Consider the following 23027-nt stretch of genomic DNA (forward strand, 5'->3'; position numbering starts at 1 on the left):
CTTGGAGCTCTGTGAACTCACGCGCGGTCCATTGCGCATGTGCGTTGCTAAGGGTAGCGCAGGTAGCCCGAGTAGTTTGCTGAGAGAAGCCTGTTGCTGTCGAGTCAGGGAGGAGGGGCCCGAGGCGTGAGGGAAGCCGCGATGAGGGCTGTGTTGACGTGGAGAGACAAAGTGGAGCAGTGGTGAGGAGCGGGACGCTCGGGGATGGTGGGGGAGGCGGCGGGAGCCGGCGTGTTGCTATGGCAACGGGCCTGCGGCCTGGGCCCAGCATTCTGATGCTGCACCTTCAACTCCCCAAAGGTCTTTCTCCTTGAAACAGAGATTCCTGGAGTGGGCTTGGGGACCACCTGAGGGTGGCAGTCTGCTGGCGCGGTTTATAAGTCCTCACCGTCTAGTCTTGCTCCTCTCTTCTCAAAATCCCTCCGAACTTTTCTCACCAGTGTGTTTTCTAAACTTCCTAACCTTTGATACATTTTCCAAGTGCCCAAATTTTGGTTACATGATATATTTTTCGGTTTCTTCACTTGTTTTTTTTTTTGTTTGTTTGTTTTGTTTTTTTCGAGACAGGGTTTCTCTGTGGCTTTGGAGCCTGTCCTGGAACTAGCTCTTGTATACCAGGCTGGTCTCGAACTCATAGAGATCTGCCTTCCTCTGCCTCCCGAGTGCTGGGATTAAATGCGTGCACCACCACTGCCCGGCTTCTTCACTTGTTTTTTGAGATAAGGTCTCACTTTAAAGCTCTAGCTGACCTGCAATTCACTATGTTGACCAGACTGGCATTGATCTCACAGTGATCTGTCTGCTTCTGCCTCCCCAGTACTGGGATTAAAGGAGTGCGCTACCATGTTTAGCCTACCGCACTTTTATTTAAACATGGTTTTATGCAGAAAATTATTCCATATATGAAAAATCATTATCATTTGTCCCAAGTGCAATAACTATAACGTTTGAGCAGAGACAAACGTAACAGTGTGAGTAGCTTGCATCTAGGTACTGTTAAAAGGGAGTGTTTCTGCCTGAGCTGAACTGTTTACGCTGATCCACTGTGTCTCAGGTGGGACATTCCCATGTAAGGTCAGAGAGGCCTGTAAGATGAGCATCACAAAAGACATTGTCCTGATTAGAAAGTATGAAAAGGGACTTAGCAGTTTAGAACGAGTACTTCCTACACAAGCATGAGGACCAGAGTTCTAATCCTAGCATCTCCATAAAAGCCAGGTGTGGTCCTATGCAAGCCAGTACTGCTGCAGAGGGGAATCAAGACAGGATGATTGATGGGGTTTGCTAGCCACCAGCTTAGCTGGGGAAGGGGCCTGCAGGTTAAGGGAAGAAGAGAGGACACCTGATACCGGCTGGCCTCTGCAGACCACATGCACACATGTGTGTTTATTCATGCATTTATATACTGACACACACACATTACACACGGGCAAATACAAATAGTTTGAAAAAGGATGAAAGAAAGTTGGATCGAAGCCTGTAACCCCAGCACTTCTGGGGGAGGAAGCAGGAGGATTGGGAGTTTAAGGTCATTCTCAGCTACACAGCGAGTTCAAGGCCAGCCTGGACTTTATGAGATTTATTCTCAAAAGACAAAAGAAATTGGATTGGGAAAATGCCTCATCGGCACAGGCACTCGCTGCCCAGGGATGGAACCTGGTGGAAGGAGAGAACCAGCTCTCCAAAGTTGTTCCTTGACCTCCACTCCAGCGCCGTGACATGTGTACCCCTCAGCATCTGCACACACACACTATTACACATGAATAGTGAAAATGCCCGGGTGCAGTGGTGCACAACACCTTTAATCCCCTGAAGGCAGAGGCAGGCAGATCTCAGAGTTCGAGGCCAGCCTTGTCTATAGAGTAAGTTCTAGGACAGCCAGGGCTACACAGAGAAACCCTGTCTTGAAAGCCAAAGTAAATAAATAGTAAAAAGTTTTATAGAAGAGAATGACAGTAGAGCAACTTTGCCACCTTCATAATTCAATGCTGTTTGCTGTCTACTCTATTTTCGCACCAAAATTCATCAGCCAGGAAAGCACTTTGGGAAATCCTGGCTTATTTGACTAGTTCTCAGCCGGAATCAGATTCTTCCTAGAGGTTCTGTTCATCATCACACCACGCTGTCTGTCCTGAGGCCTTGCTGTGTGTGACACTGAGGTCCTAAACCTCCCCCAGGGCTCGCTTTGGAGGAGCTTGCACACGGAGCAGCTAATGCTGACTGGTTCCAGGCACTACCGAAGAACTTTGTATCCTTTACCTCGTTTTTCTCCTCACAGCGGCTCTGAGGGAGGCAACTGGAATTACCTCCAGTTTGCAGCAAGAAGCCTGAAGTGTAGGGAGGGTAGGGAGATGAGTGTGAGATGGAGCCAGCTTGCCAGCTCAGGCTGCCCCATCCCAAAAGCCAGTTCTTTTTTTTTCTTTTTTTAAAAAAATATTTATTGATTTATTATGTATACAATATTCTGTCTGTGTGTATGCATGAAGGCCAGAAGAGGGCACCAGACCTCATCACAGATGGTTGAGCCACCATGTGGTTGCTGGGAATTGAACTCAGGACCTTTGGAAGAGCAGGCAATGCTCTTAACCTCTGAGCCATCTCTCCAGCCCCCAAGCCAGTTCTTTCAGCCTCTACCTTTAATTCAGCCAGGCAAGTATGTGAACAGGCTTACTTCTTTACATCTTAAATAGAGGGAACTTCTATTGCTTGAAGGCCTTTCTGCACCCGGCTTGAAACATGTCACTTTGCCAGTGTCTTTCATTTGAATAAAACCCTTTTGGAGGTGAGCAGCAGGGTGCTCGCAAGCCTAATGGTCTGACTTTGACCCCTAGAGCTCATATGGTAAAAGGAGAGAACCAACTCCTGCTAGGTGTCCCTTTGGCCAGAAGCTCTTGGTACTACACATGCCCCCAATTAAATAGAATTTTAAACATTAAACAAATGCTTTTGGTCTTGCTTTTTTGAGACAGGGTCTCCTGTAGTCCAGGCTGGTCCTGGGTTTCTGGGCAGCCTCAGCAGTGCTGGGGTAATAGCATAGTTTATTACTTTCTCTTCCCTCTAGTGTAAGAGCACCCACAGCCAGGGTGGTGGTGGCGCACACCTTTAATCCCAGCACTCAGGAGGCAAAGGCTGGTGGATCTCTGTGAGTTTGAAGCCAGCCTGGTCCACAAAGTGAGTTCCAGGACAGCCAGGGCTACGTAGTGAGACCCTATAGTGGCTTTCTCAAAAAACAAAAGCCAGTACACAGAAAAGAGCACCCACAGCACAAACTGGCAATAATTGGCAGCCAAGCACTTGGCTTCTGTGTCAGAGAGCAATAGGGAGTGGCAGGGACTATGGCAAACTGGAAGGCTCCCGTTCTGCACGAAAGGGGCAGCTGCTGCTCTGCTCCTGCCAATTACCACTGCGTAGGAATTTGGCCTGGTGTGTGCAGATCTTCCCATTTTTACCAGAAGCTCGGAATCTGCGTTTTAAATGTGAAATGTCCTAATTTTTAGATGTTGGCACCTAATTAGAAAAAACAAAGTAAAACACCATGTGGGCCAAACAAAACATTTGCTGGTCAAATGCAGTCTGATCTGCTCTGTTCCCAACCCCTGGCACAGAATTTGGTTCATTCTGCTCTTGTGGTACTTAGAGTCTGTTGGGTGTGAGAGTTATTTTTTAATCTGTTTAGCCCAGAAGTCTAGAAACTGTGCAAAAGCAATGGCTGTATTTCATTTCCTAATGTTTCTGGAGCCTGTTACTGTTTGGTGAATAGATGTGTGTGTGCATGAATGACAAACCAAGTGAGTGATTGACCTGTGAAGACTGCTTATCTGGCTATTACAGGTTTGAAAGAATAGGAGGTACAGAGGTTCTGTAGACCAGCAGCCTGATGATAGCTACATTGCCAGCCAGTGGAATGGAAGGAAACAGAACAAAACTATCACCTAGATAGGGAATCCAGCAGTTCCAGATGCCCTTGATTCACTGCCCCCTCCCAGGTCCCCGCCCTCCTCCCCCCTCCCCCCTCCCCCCCAGCCTGCCATAGGCTCCTGCTGTGCGTTTTTGCTTCTGGTCGGACTTTGACCCAGCAGCAGAACTCAATCAGGACCTGTTGCTGTGATTCTGTGGCTCTGCTCCACATGAACCCAGAGTGACCCCTTTCATGTCAAACTGTGCATTTTGCTGGGTGGTCCCCTGGCCTCCTTCCCTCTAGGCTTGCTAACATTCAGATTTGTGTTTTGGAGCTGAGCCAAAGATTCCATTTCCCTACCCAAAGACCCTTCTCAACTGATTCTCTCCACCTCCTCCCTCTCTCCCTCCCTTTTTCTGTTTCTTCATGTATGTGGTATGTGTGTGCACGTGTGTATGCAGATGTCCTTGCCTGGGTGTGCACATGAAGAGGTCAGAGGTTGACATTGGGTATTTTCTTCTATTTTTTCCACCTTATTTTTATTTATTATTTATTTTCTATGTTATGTATGTGGATATTCTGCCTGTGTGTATGTCTGTGCACCACCTAAGTGCCTGGCATCTGCAGAGACCAGAAGAGGGCAGCAGAGCCCCTGGAACTGGAGTTAGAGACAGTTGTGAGCCACCATGTGGGTGCTGGGAATCCATGTCTTCTGCAAAAGCAGTGAGTGCTCTTAAATACTGAGCTCTCTCTCCAGCCCCCAACCTCCTCCTCCTCCTTATTATTATTTTGAGATAAAATATCATCACTGACTCTGAAATGAACCATTTAAGCTAAACTAGCTAGCTATCAGGCCCCAGGATCTGCCTGTTTCCATGTCTCCATTGCTGGGGTTACAAGTATTGGTTTGTCATGCTCAGGTTTTACATGGAATATTGGGGACCTGAACTCACGTCCCCAGGCTTGCTCAGCAAGCACTTTACCAAATGAATTATCTTCCAACCTTTAAATTCTCTCTTATCTTTTATTTCTGAACTTCTGTTTTTCTTTCTCTCTTAAATATGCTACTTTAGGTTCATCTCAACCACAATCCTTCTATAGGCTAGCCCATCTTATTCTGGGCAGGCTAGCTAGCATTGAGAGCTATTGAGATTGAGGAAGCAGGGGGTATGGTTCAGTGGTAGAGAGCTTGTGCAGCATGTGTGAGGCCAAGCATTCTTAGCACCACATTAAAAATGTAATGAAGTGATATAATTTGTCTGAGATTGCAAATTCCTGCTACTCAGATCTCCAGCCCAGTAGAGAGCTTGTCTCAAAAAAGTGAAGGGAAACCTTGAGTTTCATCTAGGCACAACAAATAAACAAAAATAAAAGCAACCCCAAAGCAGTAAACAAGGTAGCGTGTGTGGCTTGTGTGGCTTTGAAGAGCACCTTGGGACTTGAGTCCGTAGAGGACAGTTGGCAGGGCTCCCCTCCCATCTCTCAGCAGTGAAATCTCATCATGCAGATTCGACAGTTTATCTGTTTCATACAGGAGGACATGTTGGGAGAGAGGCTGCCATGGTGGCACCAGAGCACCAATGGACAGCAAGCCTCCAAACCCTGGAGTGTACTGGCTAAGGCTAGGTGGCCATGTGGAGAGAACATTTGTCCTGGGTGGGCGTTAGAATACAAGACAAAGTCTGAGTGCTTTCCAATTTGGGGGATTCTGTGATGTTGTGATATCATTAAATCCTGGGGGTGGCTCAAACATAAAATCCAGGCAGGTTGCCAATTGCGATCAGTGTATTTAGAACTTGTCAGGCCCCCAGGTCTAACATATTACGTAAAACTTGGTCATTGCCCTCGAGTTGTAGATGACTGTGTTAAGGAGACACATATGACACAGTCAGCCACAGAAGACTATGCTTGAGAATGACACTGAAATGTTTGGGCTCCAAGGACAGCAGAAGTCACATCGGACTGGAGAGCTGGCTCCGCCGTCACTACGATTGCTGCTCTTCCTTCCAGTGGCCCGAACAGCACCCATGTTGGGTGACTCATAATCACAAATTAGGTGTGTATGATGTAACTTAAGAAAGTACATTTTAGGATCTGAGGGGATTGTTTCAGCTTAGCCCAAATGAGTCACACTTGCAACTGAGATGGCTCAGTAGGTAAAGGTGCTTGCTGCTAAGTCAGATGACCTGAGTTTCATCCCAGCTACCAACGTGGTAGGACCAACTCCTATTAGTGGTCCTCTGACCACACACGAACCATGGACTGCATTTGTGTGCCTCCCCAAATGAATTAATAAATGTAATAAAAATGATCTGAAGCCAAGAGTGGTGGCACATACCGCTAATCCTAGCACTTGAGTAGTGGAGGCAGGAAGATCAGAAGTTCTAGGTCAGGCCGGAGAGATGGCTCAGTGATTAAGAACACTGGCTGCTCTTCTAGAGGTATTGAGTTCAATTCCCAGTGACCACATGGTGGCTCTCAACCATTTGTAGTGGGGTCTGATGCCCTCTTCTGGCATAAAGTTGTCCATGCAGATAGAACACTCATATATATAAAATAAGTCTTAAAAAAAAAGAGTTGAGTTCTCATTCTCAGCCACATTAACTGAACAGTGAATTTGGAACCAGACTGAGCTATATGAGGCTATTTAAAAAACAACAACAAAAATGCCAGGTGAGGTGGCTCACACCTACAAATCCAGCATTTGGGAGGAGGAGCACCATAAGTTCAAGGCTAGCTTAGGCTACAAAGGACAGAGTAATAAGACCCTGCCCCACAAACAAACAAGACAAACAAATAAAACTAATCCAAGCACGGATAATCCTTGGAGAAGAGGTATAAGAATCATTATGACTGGCTCAGGCGTATACAGGCAGGAAGGGAGCCCCACCAAGGACTAGATGAAAGGTGCCGTTCAAGCTAATGTCTCATCAAAAGACACGCAGATGCTAGGCACTTTATGTGAGGCTAGCCCATGACCCCTGGTGTTAGGAGGATAGCCCTCTGCCTTGTTTTACAGCTGAGAGTGACATTCAGATAGGTCCAGCTTTCTTGGTCCCAGTTCCCCTCTGCTTTTTAGTCTAGCACTTGCTTCTCTGAATGTGAAACCCGTCAAGAACATTAGGAACAAGGAAGCCCAGGCCTGTAACCATGTAACAGTGAGGAAGAACAGTGTAGAACTTGGGCCAGGATTTAATTCTACACAGTATGCCAGACAGGCTTACCTTTGCTCAGCCTCTGTCGGGCAGCTGTGCAGCAGAAGACAGCTCCTCTACATATGTTTCCGGTTCCTCCGTGGGCTCGCCCTGTCTGCTCTGTTGTACTATGGTGTGTGCAGGTGGGGTAACATTCCCTGTCCCGACTTTCAACTGCAAGTGTAAAGAGTTTTTATTCAAGGAGTCTTCCAGGAGTCAGTAGCCTGTGGTGTATGATGTTGTGTGTAGACAGACACATAGAAAGGGTACTCACTGCACATGTGTAGAAGGGAAGAGTCCAGAGCCGAGGGTATAAAGCTAGCTGCATTGTTGCTTGTCTGCCTATAATTCCAGTCCTTCCTAGTCTGAGATGGGAGGATTGCCTGACATTTGAGGCCAGCTTGAGCTAAGTAGCTAGCACGAGGTCACCCAGGGATATAGAGATCGATGTCTCAAAAAAAAAAAAATAAACAAAAAAAACCCCAAAAAACAAATAAGGGCTGGTAAGATGGTTCACAGATGGAAGTGCTCACTACGCAAGCCTGATGACCTGCGTTTGATCCCTGGAGTCCATGTAAAGAATTTGGTTATATACGTCTGTAATCCCAGAGCTCCTGAGGGGAGACGGAAGGTGAGACCAGGGCAGTCACCTAAAGTTCACGGGCCTGGAGTATACCACATGGTGTAACACATCCCATGGTGTAATTAATACACCACACAGCAGAAACAAGAGAACCTCTGCCTCAACACGGTAGAACTTGAGAACCGATTCTGGAAAGGTGTCCTCTGACTCGCTTGCCCCCACACTCAAAGACACAAGAAGTAAATAAAATAATACCAAAACTGCAGACGAGGGTGGGGAAGGGAGGTGGTGGCCAGAGAACACGAGGGGAAGGATACATTTTTAATGTCTTTGTGGTAAACGATAAGACACATTAATTAACTTTCTGCAATACAGACTACATATTTATATATTATATAAATATATTGTACCGTATATACAGTTATTATTTGTAAGTTACTTTCCAAATTCTACATGGATTGCCTTCAGTAAATGATAATACTTTTGAAGGGGGCTTATGAGAAGGCAAGAAAACCTTGTGAATTACTTCATCGACCATGATACATACTAACAGCGATAGTGAAGACTGAGGAAAGGTTGACACATGGGTTTTAAGGCTGGGCTGCTGGGATGGGAACCCTGGCTTCACCTCTCCCCTGCAGCACTTCGCTTTCAGGCAAGTCATTTAACTTTGCAGTTTTCTTATCTGCAGGGTAGGCTTAGGGTTGTGAGGTTGAGAGAACTTAAACAATTGAGCATTTAAACTGTATCCTGTACACAGCAACACATGTGCTCAATAAATGTCAGCTGCTGGGAAAACATTCAGGGAAACATTTGACATGCTTGGCAGTCATCCAGGCCAGTAGAGGCAGTGCAGTATGATGGTTAGGAGCCCAGGCTTCAGAGGCCCTGGTTGGTTGTGTTCAGCTCCTGCCCAGCTGAACCGTGGTGTTACCTATAAGCAGAGTCGTTTGTCCTTTCATTCCCATGGCAGAGTTGTTTCAGGAACTCCAAAGGTACCAAACTGACAGATGCTCCAAGTCTCCCTTTCATACAGCGTGATGTCTGCGTGGGAACTTTGAGAGGACCTAGAGCTACCATTATGCTGTAAATCACCTCTAGATGACATGGGAATGCTGTGGAAATCTCTACTCCTCTGTCAGGGAATACTGATAAGGAAAAAAAGGACCTGTGTTCACTACAGACTTGATTTTTTTCCCCTCTGAACGTGTGCATGTGTGTGTGTGTGTTTCTTTCATTTATTTTTAGGACTTATTTTATTATGTATACAGTGTTCTGCCTGCATGCATGCCTACTGGCCAGAAGAGGACACCAGATCTCATTACAGATGATTGTGAGCCACCATGTGATAGCTGGGAATTGAACTCCATCTCTGGAAGAACAGCAGTGCTCTTTAACCTCTGAGCCATGTCTCCAACCCTGATTTCTTTTTGTCTTTAATTGTTTTTTTGAGACAGAATTTCTCTGTTTAGCAGCCCTGGCTGTCCTAGACCTTGCTTTGTAGACCAGGCTGGCCTCGAACTCACAGAGATCTACCTATCTCTGCCTCCCGAGTGCTGGGATTAAAGGCGTGTGCTGGCGCTTCTGGCTACAGTACAGTTTCTGTGCAGTTCCTCCTGCCCTCACAGTATCCCTTACCATCTCACCCACTCTCAGGGGGCCTTGGTTATAAAATACCTTTGCATGCTTGTCAGTATGAAGGCAAAAAGTGCCATACTTCCTGACATGCCATCACTTAGAAAAGCATATTCTTTGAAGCTGGTGCCACAGGAATTCTTGCCCAATGTGTCTGCTTCATACATTCCCATTCAAGTAGAAATTCCTGGAGGAATCTCTGCCAAGCTCCCCTGTGTCTGTTGGTGCCCCATGCCTAACGTGTACTTGGTAACGTCTGGGTAGCTGTCGTGCCTCACACTTTAGCTGGGGTGTCCTGCCTTTCCATGGAATGCTTGAAAGAGCCTGTGCCCTCAGCTGTTGACCCTTTGAATCATTTCTGGCTTCTGGACGAGAGGAAACGAGGACGGAGCTGACTGCCGAGCAGATTGTGATTGAATGGGCTGCCAAGGTGTGGTTGTTGAGTGGAATTTGCAGCCAGATGCAATTGTTAGCTATTACTTTCTACCCCAGCACACACACATTATTTCATAATGGAAATAAAGCTTGCTTTCCTGGCCATTAGCAGACCTCATCGTTTCAGTTCTTAATTGTCTTTTTGTCTTGTCTCCTGTTAGTATCTACGACCTCGCGTTCAAGCCTGATGGAACGCAACTGATTCTGGCTGCAGGAAACAGATTGCTGGTAGGGTTTCGTCTTGAGTTTCCATTCCCAGTGCTTTCTTTTCCCACCCTCTTGTAAGTACTCTGAAATTTGACCCCCTTTTCTTGAGATAAAAAAGGCAAGGGCGGAAAACCCAGCCATTCCTTTTTAATAAGGAAGGAAATGGTGTATTTAAAACAGGTAGGTGGACTGTCTATCAGATAGGAACTCATGAACAATGCCTCCTTTGGAGTCATTTGTCTTTCCCCTTTGAGACGCCCATGAAATGGTTGCAAACAATTAATCAAAATGTCTTTGAAACTGGGTGGGTGTCAGGTCATATTTTGTTGGACCAAAGTGAAATAACAAGGCTAAAGGCTATCTATCCTTCCACGAGAAGTCAGAAAGCTCACCCCGACTAAACAATTCCATATGAATGCTGTCCTATTGTTCATAGTTTCAAAGGATGCAGGCTCCCTCTGGAACCTATCCTAGTACCTAAGAGTAATCTTCAGAGATGCCTTTCTGTTTGACCCCAAACCTCTGTAATAGACCTTCTTCCTGTAAGCTGTGTCCTCTCTGCTGTGTCTCGGTACACAGACTCATGGTGTCCATGTTCTGTGTGCCAACTGCATTAGTCTCACGACTGTGGTTGAGTTATTCTGCAGACTTCTTTCCAGGGTAAACAGCATAGATCCTTTTCACTTCCCTTCATGGACTTCCTTCTCAGTGTTCTGCCTGTGTGGGAGAGCTCTGTCCTCATTTCTCAGATGCTCTGTTTTTTACATCACATATTTAGCCATGTTGCACAACTATAAAATACCCTAAATGCACATTACAGCTGGGTTTTATAGCACTCCCTCCCACTTGCAAACCCCACGTTTGTTAGATCTGTGACTTTCAGACGTGGTAGTAAGTATGATGCATCTGTGTGTGCTGACATTAGCGGCAGTGTTGGCCCTGACAGTTAAACATGTTGTCCACCAGCTCTTTGCGAGTGCTGGCTTTGTTAACGAGGGCCTGCCTTGATGGGTCATTTATCCAAGCCCATGTAAGAATGAGGGAAATTGACTCAGGTCTGGTTGTGCAAGTTTATAATCTCAGATCCTTGGGAGGTGGAGGCAGGAGGATCAGAGATTCAATGCCGGCCTGTGCTGCAGAGGAAGTTCAGAGCCAGCCTGAGCAACTTGGTCAAACCCTGTTTCAAACTAAAAACTAGAAGAGAAGTCTGGGAATCTAGCTCAGAGGCAGAGGGCTTGTCTGGGATTGTACAGCGCCCCAGGTTCAGTCCTGGTACTGGGTGGGGAGGTGGGGAGAACAGGTGAAGTTTGTGGAGCTTTCCCTCAAGTGAAAATGAGTGTAGTCACTGTTTCTTCACCATTGATGGAGTGTATCTGGCCACAGAGCATAGAGCTGGACCTCCACTTCCTGCTTGCCTTGCATAAGACATATTCATTCTTGCTATGCAGTGCTGTCTTTACTTGATATTGATACTAATTTAGGAAATCAACAACTGTTGTGTTATAAAAACAAAAATAGCAGTAGCACCCTGCAGGAATTTTGAATAATGGATGTCACACAGATAATCGATATTTTTATTTCTTCTGACAGGTTTATGACACCTCCGATGGCACCTTACTTCAGCCCCTCAAGGGACACAAAGACACTGTGTACTGCGTAGCATACGCAAAGGATGGTAAGAGTACTCTTTACCTCTGCATGGCCTTGTGCTGCTCATCTTCCTCCTTAGGAACTCTGTAATTATCTTTAAAATGCAACCTGCATGCTCAGAGGCTAGGCAGTAGCTTAGACTTTAGCTACCCATGGAAACAGGTAGTTTTGCTTGCCTTTTGTGGTGCTGGGACTGAGCCCAGGGCCTTGTGCACACCAGGTCGGTGCTCTGTCATGGAGTCAAGACTCTAGTCTAGCTAGCCACATGTCAGGCACTGCCAAGTACTTGTCTTACTTCAGAGAACAAAGAAGAAGAAGGGATTGTTGGGAGCCAGGAGGAAGGGAGGGATCAGGGAACACGTAACATGAGCATAGTCCATAAGATGATGAAGTGTGAGGCTGGCAGGTGGTAAGGTGGGCAGAATACATGGTCAGAAGTGTTGAGTGGAGAAGTCTGGTGCATTATCTGATCAGAGAAGGCAATTGAGCAAAGACTTGCCGGTCTGAGATGGAGAGATTTTGGATTAGGCATTTGGGGAAGGAGCTTCTTTTTTCAGGATTTGGGGGGATTTCAAGATAGGATTTCTCTGTAACTTTAGTTTGTCCTGGAACTCACTCTGTAGACAAGACTGGCCTCGAACTCATAGAGATCCCCCTGCCTCTGCTTTCCAAGTGCTAGGATTAAAGACGTGCGCCACCACAGCTCGGCTGAAAGGAGAACTTGAAGATGGAAGAGCCACTGCAGCAGCCCTTGGGTTGGAGCTGGGGCAGAAAGAATGGGAGAGGGGATAGAAGAGAGCAGTTGTTGGGTCGCCAGATGGTGTCAACATCATCAGAGCCCTCAGTGAAGGAGTGAAGACAGCTTCATTGTTAAAGGGGTCTGATCTGATTTCTGTTTTATATGGAAGCCTTGGGAACAGCTTACCAAGATGAGGGGAAATAGGGAGCTGAGTGACAAGCATCTTCCAGGACGAGTTTCAGTGTTTCCGTGGGGGCCAAAGAAGTGGTAAGAAGTGATCAGGTTCTGGATAGCTTTGAGGACAGAGCGGACGGGATTTTCTGGCAGGCTGGGTGAACATTGCGGGCAGCTTTACCACCCTTGACTGAATGACTGGATGGTAGAAGTGCCCTCCTCCGATGTGGGTGGTGCTGTCTTGAGGGCAGCCGCAGTGGAAGACCCAGAGTTCAGGCGTGCACGTTTGCACTCTGGAAACTTGGTGGGAGAGAGGGAGAAGATGGCTGGGATGCAAGCGTCCAGTGGTAAGGATATGGGACCTACGACACAGGTAGTAGGGCTTTGCTTCTGGAAGGGGCATGCAGTCAGGGCCTGTGATAGTAGGGATCTAAAGGACATTCTTTCATGGTTTTAGTGTAATGGGAAGCCACCAGGACTGAGAGTGAGGACTGGGAAGAAGTGTTAGAGAGTTGAAGAGAAAGGAAAAAGTAATTTGCAGGTTTGGAGAGTGGGAGAATGAATGGGTTTGGGAGTGCAGTGGGACCCCCAGGGCCGGAAGGATATACTTGAAGCTGGCGGTCATGAGTTGCAAGTGACAGCCCTTTGTGTGGTTTGTCTTCGCCAGCCTCTTTGAGCTTCATAGCAGCAGGAGAAGGAGGGATGGCTTTAGTCAGAGTGCAGTTTACAGGCAAGATGAAGTGAGAGCAGAGCAGAGAGGATGACTTGAAACACGTGGAGAGGCTGCAAGGGAAGAAGGGCAATGGAGAAGAGGTGGGGTCTGAGCTCGAGAGATTATTATACTGCAGCACCTGGATGGTTGGAACAGAGAGAAGGTGGTTGGGGAATTGATGTGAAGTTGAGATTGTGAGCAAAAAATAAATTCTTGTGGGCTGGGGACGTAGCTCAGTGGTGGGACACTTGCCTAGCATCCTAGCATTCTCTGGCCCAAGGCTCTGAGTGCCTTCCACAGCACTGCAAACACTACAGTAAAATGAAGAGACATAGATGGTAGACATGGATGAGTAGGTGTGACTTTTGTTAATTTATTGGAATGGGCAGGTGGCTAAACGGGTTAAGTCATTTGTACCAAGTCTGATTTGAGTTGGTTCCCTGATATCCAGTTGGTGGAAAGAGAATCTACTTCTGCAGGTTGTCCTCTGACCTCCAAATATGTACTGTGGCATGCACAAGCCCCTCCCCCCCAGAAAATAAATGAAACTTTTATGTCTTACTGAGTGTGTGCACACATGGGCATGTTTTGAAGGATAACTTCAGAGAGACTGTTCTCTCCGTCTACCTTTACTTGGGTTCTGGGGACCGAGCTCAGGCTGCCAAGCTTGTATGGCCAATGCCTTTACCTGATGAACCAGCTTCTGTCCCAAAGCCCTGACTCTGAGCTGGTTATTGTCCCTGTCACTTCCTGGGTCACATGTAGGATTGGAGATGATGCTCTGACCACAGTTGGATTCCATACATCAAAGGCTACTTAGCATAGATGAGCCTAAGACCCAGGTACATAATTTCTTTGGATGGCAGACTTGTTTGAGAATTAGATGAAAGCTGTAGGCCACTCTGTAGGTAAATGCGCGAACTTCTTGTATATGCAGTGTCTTCAGCTCTAGCTTGCCTTAGCCTAGTCGTGTAGTAGTGGGAGCAGCGGGGCTGCTTCCTGCCACCCGGCTAGCTTTACCCAAAATAATTACACAGAACTGTATTCTTTTAAACACTGCCTGGCCCATTAGTTATAACCTCTAATTGGCTAGCTCTTACATATTGATCTAACCCATTTCTAATATCCGTATTGCCACTTGTGTGGCTTACTGGGACGAGTCTAACGGGCATCCATCTCGGAGCGGAGAATCATGGCGACTAACTGACTCGGCTTCTTTCTCCCAGCATTCTGTTCTGTCTACTCCACCTACCTAATTTTCTGTCCTATCAAAGGGCCAAGGCAGTTTCTTTATTTAACCAATGAAAACAACTTAAAACAGAAGACTCTCCCCCATCATAGTCACTTGCTTCACTCTGGGAGAACTGACCTGGCAGGTTAGTGAGAGCACACATTTCTTGCTTCATGGTCAGGCAGTTTGAATTCAAGTTGATGCTCCAAGGAGACGAGTGGCAGGCAGCCTAGGTAGCTGAATTATTTGTGCATAGGTGCAGGGGCTGCTGGGTATCCTGCGTGTGTGAGAGAAGCTCTGTGGCCTGTAGCCCTGTGAGCAGTGGCATTAGTTAGCACTCTGCAGAACTCTGTCCACATGGTCCCATGTGACTCTTCCTCTAGCCCTCGGACGCTTGCAGCAAGGGTACTTTTTACTTCCTCTGGCTGAAGGACAAACAGGGCTGGAGCATTTATAGAGGCTGATTGATATCCTCTGCCTATGATGCCTGGGTTTTCCTGGTGTATCACACTTTTTTTTAAAAAAAATTTTTCAGTTATTTTTAAAAATATTTATTTATTCATTTGTTTGTTTGTTTATTTATTTATTTATTTATTGTGTATACAATATTCTGTCTGTGTGTATGCCTGAAGGCCAGAAGAGGGCACCAGACCCCATTACAGATGGTTGTGAGCCACCATGTGGTTGCTGGGAATTGAACTCAGGACCTTTGGAAGAGCAGGCAATGCTCTTAACCTCTGAGCCATCTCTCCAGACCTGTATCACACTTTTTGTGACACGTGATGATTAGGAGGTCTCAGTTCCTCCAAACTTATCTGTGCCCTTATTTCTGAAAGTAGAGATGTGCAGATTACAGTTTACTCATTAAGTCTGCTTGTTTCTGACTTCTGAAAGATTCCTAAGTAATTAATGAGCCACCATGAATAAAGGTGTGTAACACATAGTTCCCTTTTCAAGAACAATATAAACCAGTGTGAAGAAAGAATAGCCGTAGCTATGTTTTTAGCACAGTTATATTCCAGGCATTGTTCTGAACTTTTTTTTTTTTTTTTTTTTTTTTTGAGATAGGGTTTCTCTGTGTAGCCCTGGCTATCTTAGAACTTACTCTATAGACTGGCCTCAAACTCGAAAATCTACCTGCCTCTGTCTTCCAAGTGCTGGGATTAAAGGTGTGCACCACCACTGCTCAGATGTTCTGAACATTTTATATGTGTGTGTGCATGTGTGCACATGCATGCCCTTTCTTCCCATCAAGTATGAGGTCAATTCTATTACTGTCCATTTTCACATGAGGAACTAAAAGCCTGCAGGTATCCTGTAGCCAGTTCCAGTCACACAGCTGCTCGGTGACATCACTTGGGATTCTGACGCAGGCTTCTGGGCCTGGAGCCCATACTTGTCATCTCCTGATGTTCTCCAGGTCAGGGGGGTGGCGGGAGGGGACACCTGCCAGCAGAGTATCTCTCTGATCAGCATTTGCTGCAGCGCCACGTGCCGCACCTGCAGTCTCCCGTGTGAACTGACTGCGGAAGGAACTGACTCTCACAGAGCCTCTGAGGAAGGACTTCCACTCCCTGTCTGTTTGACATGGGCACCCTGAGGCTCTGGAAATAAAGTCTGAAAATCTGCAACAGGTTGGGCTGGAGAGATGGAGCAGCAGGTAAAGGTACTAGCGTTTGTCACCAAGCCTGAAAATCTGAGTTTGATCAGTGAGACACACGTGTGTGAGGAAAGAACTCCCAGAGTCATCCCAATGTGCACCATGGTGTCTTTTGTAATAAAAATCTGCAGGTGGGTGTGCAAACCCTGACCCATGCTTGTCTTGAAGCCTTCCTTTCACAAGAGCAAATGAAGGCTCCTGGGGTTTGCTGCCGGGTACTGTTGTAAGGAGGCTGCTTATTTGTTTCCTGGCAGCTCAGACCTAAAATAATCATACAGAAATTATATTATTTAAAATACTTCTTGGCCCATTCAGCTCTAGCTTCTTACTGGCTAACACTTAATATCTTAATTTAACCCATTTTTAGTAATCTGTGTATCACCACATGGCAGTGGCTTACCGGGTAAAGTTTTGGTGCCTGTCTCTGGTGGGGCTTCATGGCTTCTCTCTGACTCCACCTCCTTTCTCCCAGCATTCAGTTTAGTTTTCGCCACCTACCTAAGTTCTGCCCTATCAACAGGCCAAGGCAGTTTCTTTATTCACCAATGGTATTCACAGCATAGAGAGGGGAATCCCACATCAAGGTACCCCACTCTCTATATGCTAATAATATCCATGGTATCCATGGAGTAAATCAGGAATTATTTAGTATATGTTGCCTCTTTCTAGCCTGTTCTTACTTAAAGCCCAAGCAGTGTGGAAATGCAGGTCACATCTGTCACTCTTCTATTCATGCCTTCCCCTGGCTTCTCACTGCTTGGGATTTAAAGGCAAGACCTCTGCTATGGCCCTGAAGGCCCTAGAGATTCCCTCAGTTACCTGCTTCATTCCTTGCCACCTGCTCTAAGCTGGTACCTCTTAGCCATGCCAGCATTTTGGTGCCTCAAGGCCTTTGTGAATGTTTTATCCATGTGCAGAAATTGCTGTTTCTTTGTACTTGGATCAGCTCTGCTTATCCTTTAGATCTCCACTGAAGGATCTCATCTATCTTTGGTCCTCCAGGTCAGTGGTTCTCAACCTTCCTAATGCTGCGACCCTTTAGCACATTTCCTCATGTTGTGGTGACCTCCAACCAGAAATTATTTTCATTGATACTTCATAACTGTAATTTTGCTACTTTTATGAATAATAATATAAATATCTCATGCACAGGATATCTGATATGTGGCCCGTGTAAAAGGGTCAGACAAACCCCGGAGGGGTTTGAGAACTGCTGCTCTAGGAACTGCTGACTCAAGACCACAGTTTCATCAGGCAGGATGGGTAGGGTTTTGAGATCTGTTGCATGGTGTGGTTAGCATAATTAACAATAATATATATTTTAAAGCTGCTAAAAGAACAGATTTTAATGTTCTCATTGTTAAAAATATAAGTATCTAAGGTGATAAATACGATAATTTGCTTGATATAATTATTTGACTAAATATATCAAACACTGTACTGTACTTCATAAATATGTATAACTTTGGGGACCGAGGGGACGGCTCAGTGGGTAAGTGCCCGTGACACAAGCATGAAGACCCGAGTTTGCATCCCCTGCACCCACCCACACACACAAAAAAACCAGGCACAGTGCTGTGTGCTTGCTCTCCCGGCACTAGGGGGGTGGGGACAGAGGAGCTCATTGAACAGCTAGTCAGGCTAAGTCTGTGAGCTCCAGGTTCAGTGAGAGAATCAAAGATAAGGTGGAGAGCAGTAGTGGAGGATACCCAACATCATGTGAACACATGTGTACCCACATGCACCACACAAACACATGAAGAGATAACATGTATAGCTGTAAAAACAAGCAAAAGGAATTAGGAGGCTGGAGAGGTGCCTCAGCAGTCAAGAGCACTGGATGCTCTTCCAGAGGATCCATGTTTATTTCCCAGCACCCCCATGGTAGCTCACAAACACCTGTAACTCTAGTTTCAGGGAATCTGCTGCCATCTTGTGGCCTATGTAGGCACCAGGCATGTACATGGTATACAGACATACATGTAGGCAAACACCCATAAACATAAAATAAAAATAGGTAAAACCTTTTAAAAATATAAAGTTTAATGGTAGTTTTCCCAGCTACTCCCTTTCTGTACAGGACTCACCCTCCCATATTGTTATTTGTATTGAATAAGTTTAATATCTGCTTCTTGGAACGAGGCCCTACGGAAGTGAAGCTTAGGTGTTTAATAACTGCTCAGCCCTTGTTGCAGAACACGGTACACAGATGTAGCCAAGCCTCAGTGAGTCTGGGATACTTGGTGCCAGGAGAAGTCCCACCTGCAGATCCTTGCCTTTCCATGGTTGATGAGAAGCAGCGGAAGGGCTGGGTTTACAACTTTGTGGGGCAGGTGCTCAGTATGTGTAGGTCCTAGATCCTGCCCCCATCCAAAAACAGCAGTAGAGAATAAAAGGCCACTTATTACCCTTTTTTTAAAAAAATATTTATTTATTTGTTATGTATACAATATTCTGTCTGTGTATATGCCTGCAGGCCAGAAGAGGGCACCAGACACCATTACAGATGGTTGTGAGCCACCATGTGGTTGCTGGGAATTGAAATCAGGACCTTTGGAAGAGCAGGCAATGCTCTTAACCTCTGAGCTATCTCTCCAGCCCCACTTATTACCCTTTAAAGGTGTTTTTAGATAGGGTCTTTTGTAGTCCAGGCTGGCTTCAAACTTACTGTGTAGCCAGGATGACTCTGAACCTCTGATTTCTTGCCACTGCAAGTACTGGGTGATAGGAATACACTAACTACACTCCCAGTTTCTGCAGTGCTGGGATTTGAACCTGTGGCCTCATACATACTAGACAGCTACTCTGTCAACTGAACTACATTCCTTCCCAATTAGGTGCTTTGAAGAATAGTTTTCTTGGACATGCTGTCTGGAAAATGCTGGTTTAAAGTACATGTGATGATTTTTCTTTTTAAAAACCTTGCAGGCAAGCGCTTTGCATCTGGATCTGCTGACAAGAGCATCATTATCTGGACCTCAAAACTGGAAGGCATTCTGAAGTACACGTAGGTGACTTCGTGGGGGACAGTATTATAGTTTAACTCTTACTGTTTTGCTTGCTTGAGACAGGGCCTCCCTCTGAGAAGCAAGCCTCAAGCTTATGCCCTCCCTGCACACCAATCACACCTAACTCTGTTCTGATTGCTGTTCATTGTGGCCACAGCCTTGTGGAAACACTCTATGGAGAAATCTCCTCAAGATGAACTTGAATTCAGCACAGGGTGGGTGGGGAGTGCATGATCACTAACTGGCTTAGCCAGCACTGAGCCGTGTTCCATGTAATGTATTTCAGCTAATCCTGACAGCATAGATTCCTGTCTCCTCTCTCACCCAGCATGTCCTCTTCAGTGTCTCTGCCTCCAGGGATGGCTTTGCCTCTACCCAGTGTCAAAGGTAGAAGGCCAGCGTGCTCTAAGCTTCCTACCCCTTAGGGGCTGTGCTCAGATCTCTCCCTTTCCTAGCCAGGCCCCCATCCCCCCACCATGACTCCCACACGCATCCTACAGGACTCGGGTGCACAGGAGGGCCGCCCTGAGCATTTCTTACAGCTGCGGCCTTACATATTCTGACCACTGATTGATGACACTCTGTGGGCTCTGGAAGGTAGACACCACCCCTACTTTTATGTGCTTGTATTTCTGGCTTTTAGCCTGGTCCACTTTTGTAAGTACTTGACAGACAACTTCTGTTATTTTTAGTTGTAGAGAAATACCCCAAATGTGAACTGTGCCGTCACCACCAGGTGTTATGTACATTGACACTGTTGTGCAACCAAACTTTGGCAAATACAGTCTTGAACTTAAACTTGGCGCTTAACACCTTCCCTTCTGTCCCATCTCAGCCCAGCAACTGTCATTCTCCTATCTGACTCTGGGAGTTTGACTCCTCTAGGTGCCTCATAGAAGTGGGATCATAGAGCGTTTGGTGTTTTGTAATTGGCTTATTTCATGTAGTGTCCTCATGGCCCATGCCTTCCTCTTTAAGGCTGAGTAATACTCCATTGTGTATCCATATCCCATTTGGATTGCTCAACAGCTGATGGACACTTGGGGTGCTCCCACCTGGTACCTACTGTGAACGATCCTGCTCTGAACACAACAAACAATGTTGGTTGAACATTGAGTCAGGTCATGCATATGGTGTCCTCAGAAAGCGAAGGACTAGAACTGGGCCGAGATGCCATGGAGTGCACCTGGCCTGCACTGTCTTCATCACCTCTACCCAGAGATGGTCGATCAGAGCCACAAATAAAGCATGCTGTCTGCACTGGCACTGAGCTGGTTCTCGGTGTCTTTATCTCAGTCACCCACCGGAGGTGTCAGAAGGAGAGCCCTGGAGGAGGAAGAACTTGAGTTGGGTGGGTTCAAACTGGTGGTGATGACAGTCCTGTGAAGGAGTTCCTGAGCTGGCTGTTGGTCCCTCAGGGAGGGGCTTGCAGAGTGTCACCCAAGGCTTCAATCCTGTTTTTCTATAATTTATTTATTTTTAATTTAATTCATGTATGTACATATTTTGCGTAGAAGCTTCAAGAGGGCATCATATCCTTTGGAACTGGAGATACAGACAGCTGTGAGCTGCCATGTGGGTACTAGTAACCAAATCCTGGTTCTCTGGAAGAGTAGTAAGTGCTCTTACCTGCTGAGCCATCTCTCCAGCCCCTTCTAGCCTGCTTTGAATCTCCAGGTGTAGTCACTGAGACATTTGTGGTTTGCTGTGGAATAATCCTCCGTTCTTCACCTTGCAGGCACAATGACTCTATACAGTGTGTCTCCTACAACCCTATCACCCACCAGCTGGCATCCTGTTCCTCCAGTGACTTCGGTAAGTTTCAGTTCCCAACATCCCCAGTGGAGAATGCTGAGACTCACACAGAACCTGCTGACCTGTCCTGAGCGAGAGGCCTCTTCTCCACCTCCAACAGCCAGGGGAGGTTCATAGATGTCCTTTAAATTTGCAGAACGAGAGACAGTGAGAGATGATGTCCTTGGGGTTGTAAGACATCTGAGACAGATGAGCAGTAGGATCCTAGGGAGGAAATGGCGTGATGGACAGGAGAGCAGGCACAGAAGACTCCAGCCCCCCTAAAAGGACCGTGTCTCTGTCCCCACTTTGGTATCCATCCACATTCACCCTTTCAACTGTGCTGCTGACTCAGTGTGTCCTTATTCTTGTCTCTGTGGCACTGATGTGTGTATAAAGGGAGGAGGGAGGCTTCTGGAACATGAAGCATTGATGCTGGCTTCCAGCTCCATGCCAAAGGACCCACAGGACAGCCACGGGTCTAGGAATGGAGACCTAAGCCTTCTCGGTACCTCAATGTCCGGTCCGAAAGGGATGTGTTCCCTACCTCGTCTGTCCCACTCATGTAGTTTTAGCTTCTGAAGAGAGTGCAAAACAACACAGTTTATCAACAGTGGAAGCACTGCCATTTGCTTAAAAAGTTTAGCTTATCTTCTTGTGGGCTGCTGATCTGTGTTTGTTTGGGGGCAGTTAAAATACCCCAGCTCTCAAGCTTGTGGTACGAGGAAGGTAGGATTTGTAAAAATATCTTAGGTAAAATGAGTTGGGCTGGGGAGATGGCTCAGTGGGTAAAGTGCTTGCAGCACAAGGACCAGAGTTCAGATCCCAGGTTCCCGTGTACAAGCCAGCTGTGGTGGCTTCTGCCTGTAACCCCAGTGCTGGGAGCAAGACGGCCAGATCCCAGGAACTTGCTGGACAGACAGACTAGCCAAAATGGAGAGTACTAGGTTCAGTGTTAAAAAACAGAGCGATAGAGAAGATATCTCCATGTCAGCTTCTGCTTCCCAGGGCAAGAGTCCCCACACACGGCCGTCACTGTACATACACATGCAGTATGTATACACACATGCAGTATGTATACACACACATGCAGTATGTATACACACATGCAGTATATACACACACACATGCAGTATGTATACATACACATGCAGTATGTATACACACATGCAGTATGTATACACACATGCAGTATATACACACACACATGCAGTATGTACACATACACATGCAGTATGTATACACACATGCAGTATGTATACACACATGCAGTATATACACACACATGCAGTATGTATACATACATGCAGTATATACACACACACGCAGTATTATATACACATGCAGTATGTATACACACACGCAGTATGTATACACACACGCAGTATTATATACACATGCAGTATGTATACACATATGCAGTATATACACACACACACATGCAGTATGTATACACACACATGCAGTATGTATACACACACATGCAGTATGTATACACACACATGCAGTATGTATACACACACATGCAGTATGTATACATACACATTCTGTATATATACATACACATGCAGTATATCCATACACATGCAGTATATATACATACACATGCAGTATATATACATATACATGCAGTATATATACATACACATGCAGTATATATACATATACATGCAGTATATATACATACACATGCAGTATATATACACACATGCAGTATGTATACACATATGCAGTATATATACACACATGCAGTATGTATACATACACATGCAGTATATATACATACACATGCAGTATATACACACACGTGGTATGTATACATACACATGCGGTATGTATGCACACGTGCGGTATGTATATACACACATGCGGTATGTATATACACACATGCAGTATGTATACACATATGCAGTATGTATATACACACATGCGGTATGTATACATACATGAGGTATGTATATACACACATGCGGTATGTATACATACACATGCGGTATGTATACAAACACATGCAGTATGTATACACACATGCAGTATATATACACACATGCAGTATGTATACATACACATGCAGTATATATACATACACATGCAGTATATATACATA

At 45.9% G+C, this 23027-nt stretch overlaps 1 protein-coding gene across 3 annotated transcripts in view; it reads left to right on the plus strand.

The window, feature by feature from the left end:
- Window positions 1–47: 47 nt before the first annotated feature.
- Window positions 48–23027, plus strand: part of Ift122 (intraflagellar transport 122) — a 73457-nt gene continuing 50477 nt past the window's right edge. For all 3 annotated transcript variants that reach the window (XM_041643314.1, XM_041643305.1, XM_041643294.1), the window contains exons 1-5: window positions 48–182; window positions 9907–9973; window positions 11543–11627; window positions 19047–19125; window positions 20865–20941. In XM_041643314.1, the coding sequence (XP_041499248.1) occupies window positions 142–182; window positions 9907–9973; window positions 11543–11627; window positions 19047–19125; window positions 20865–20941 (349 nt within the window). In that variant the 5' untranslated portion in view covers window positions 48–141. The remainder of the gene's footprint in view (window positions 183–9906; window positions 9974–11542; window positions 11628–19046; window positions 19126–20864; window positions 20942–23027) is intronic.

The sequence above is a fragment of the Microtus oregoni genome, unplaced genomic scaffold, assembly GCF_018167655.1.
Source record: "Microtus oregoni isolate MIOR12 unplaced genomic scaffold, Mior012 000002F_ref0000024, whole genome shotgun sequence".
NCBI classification, from domain to species: Eukaryota; Metazoa; Chordata; class Mammalia; order Rodentia; family Cricetidae; genus Microtus; species Microtus oregoni.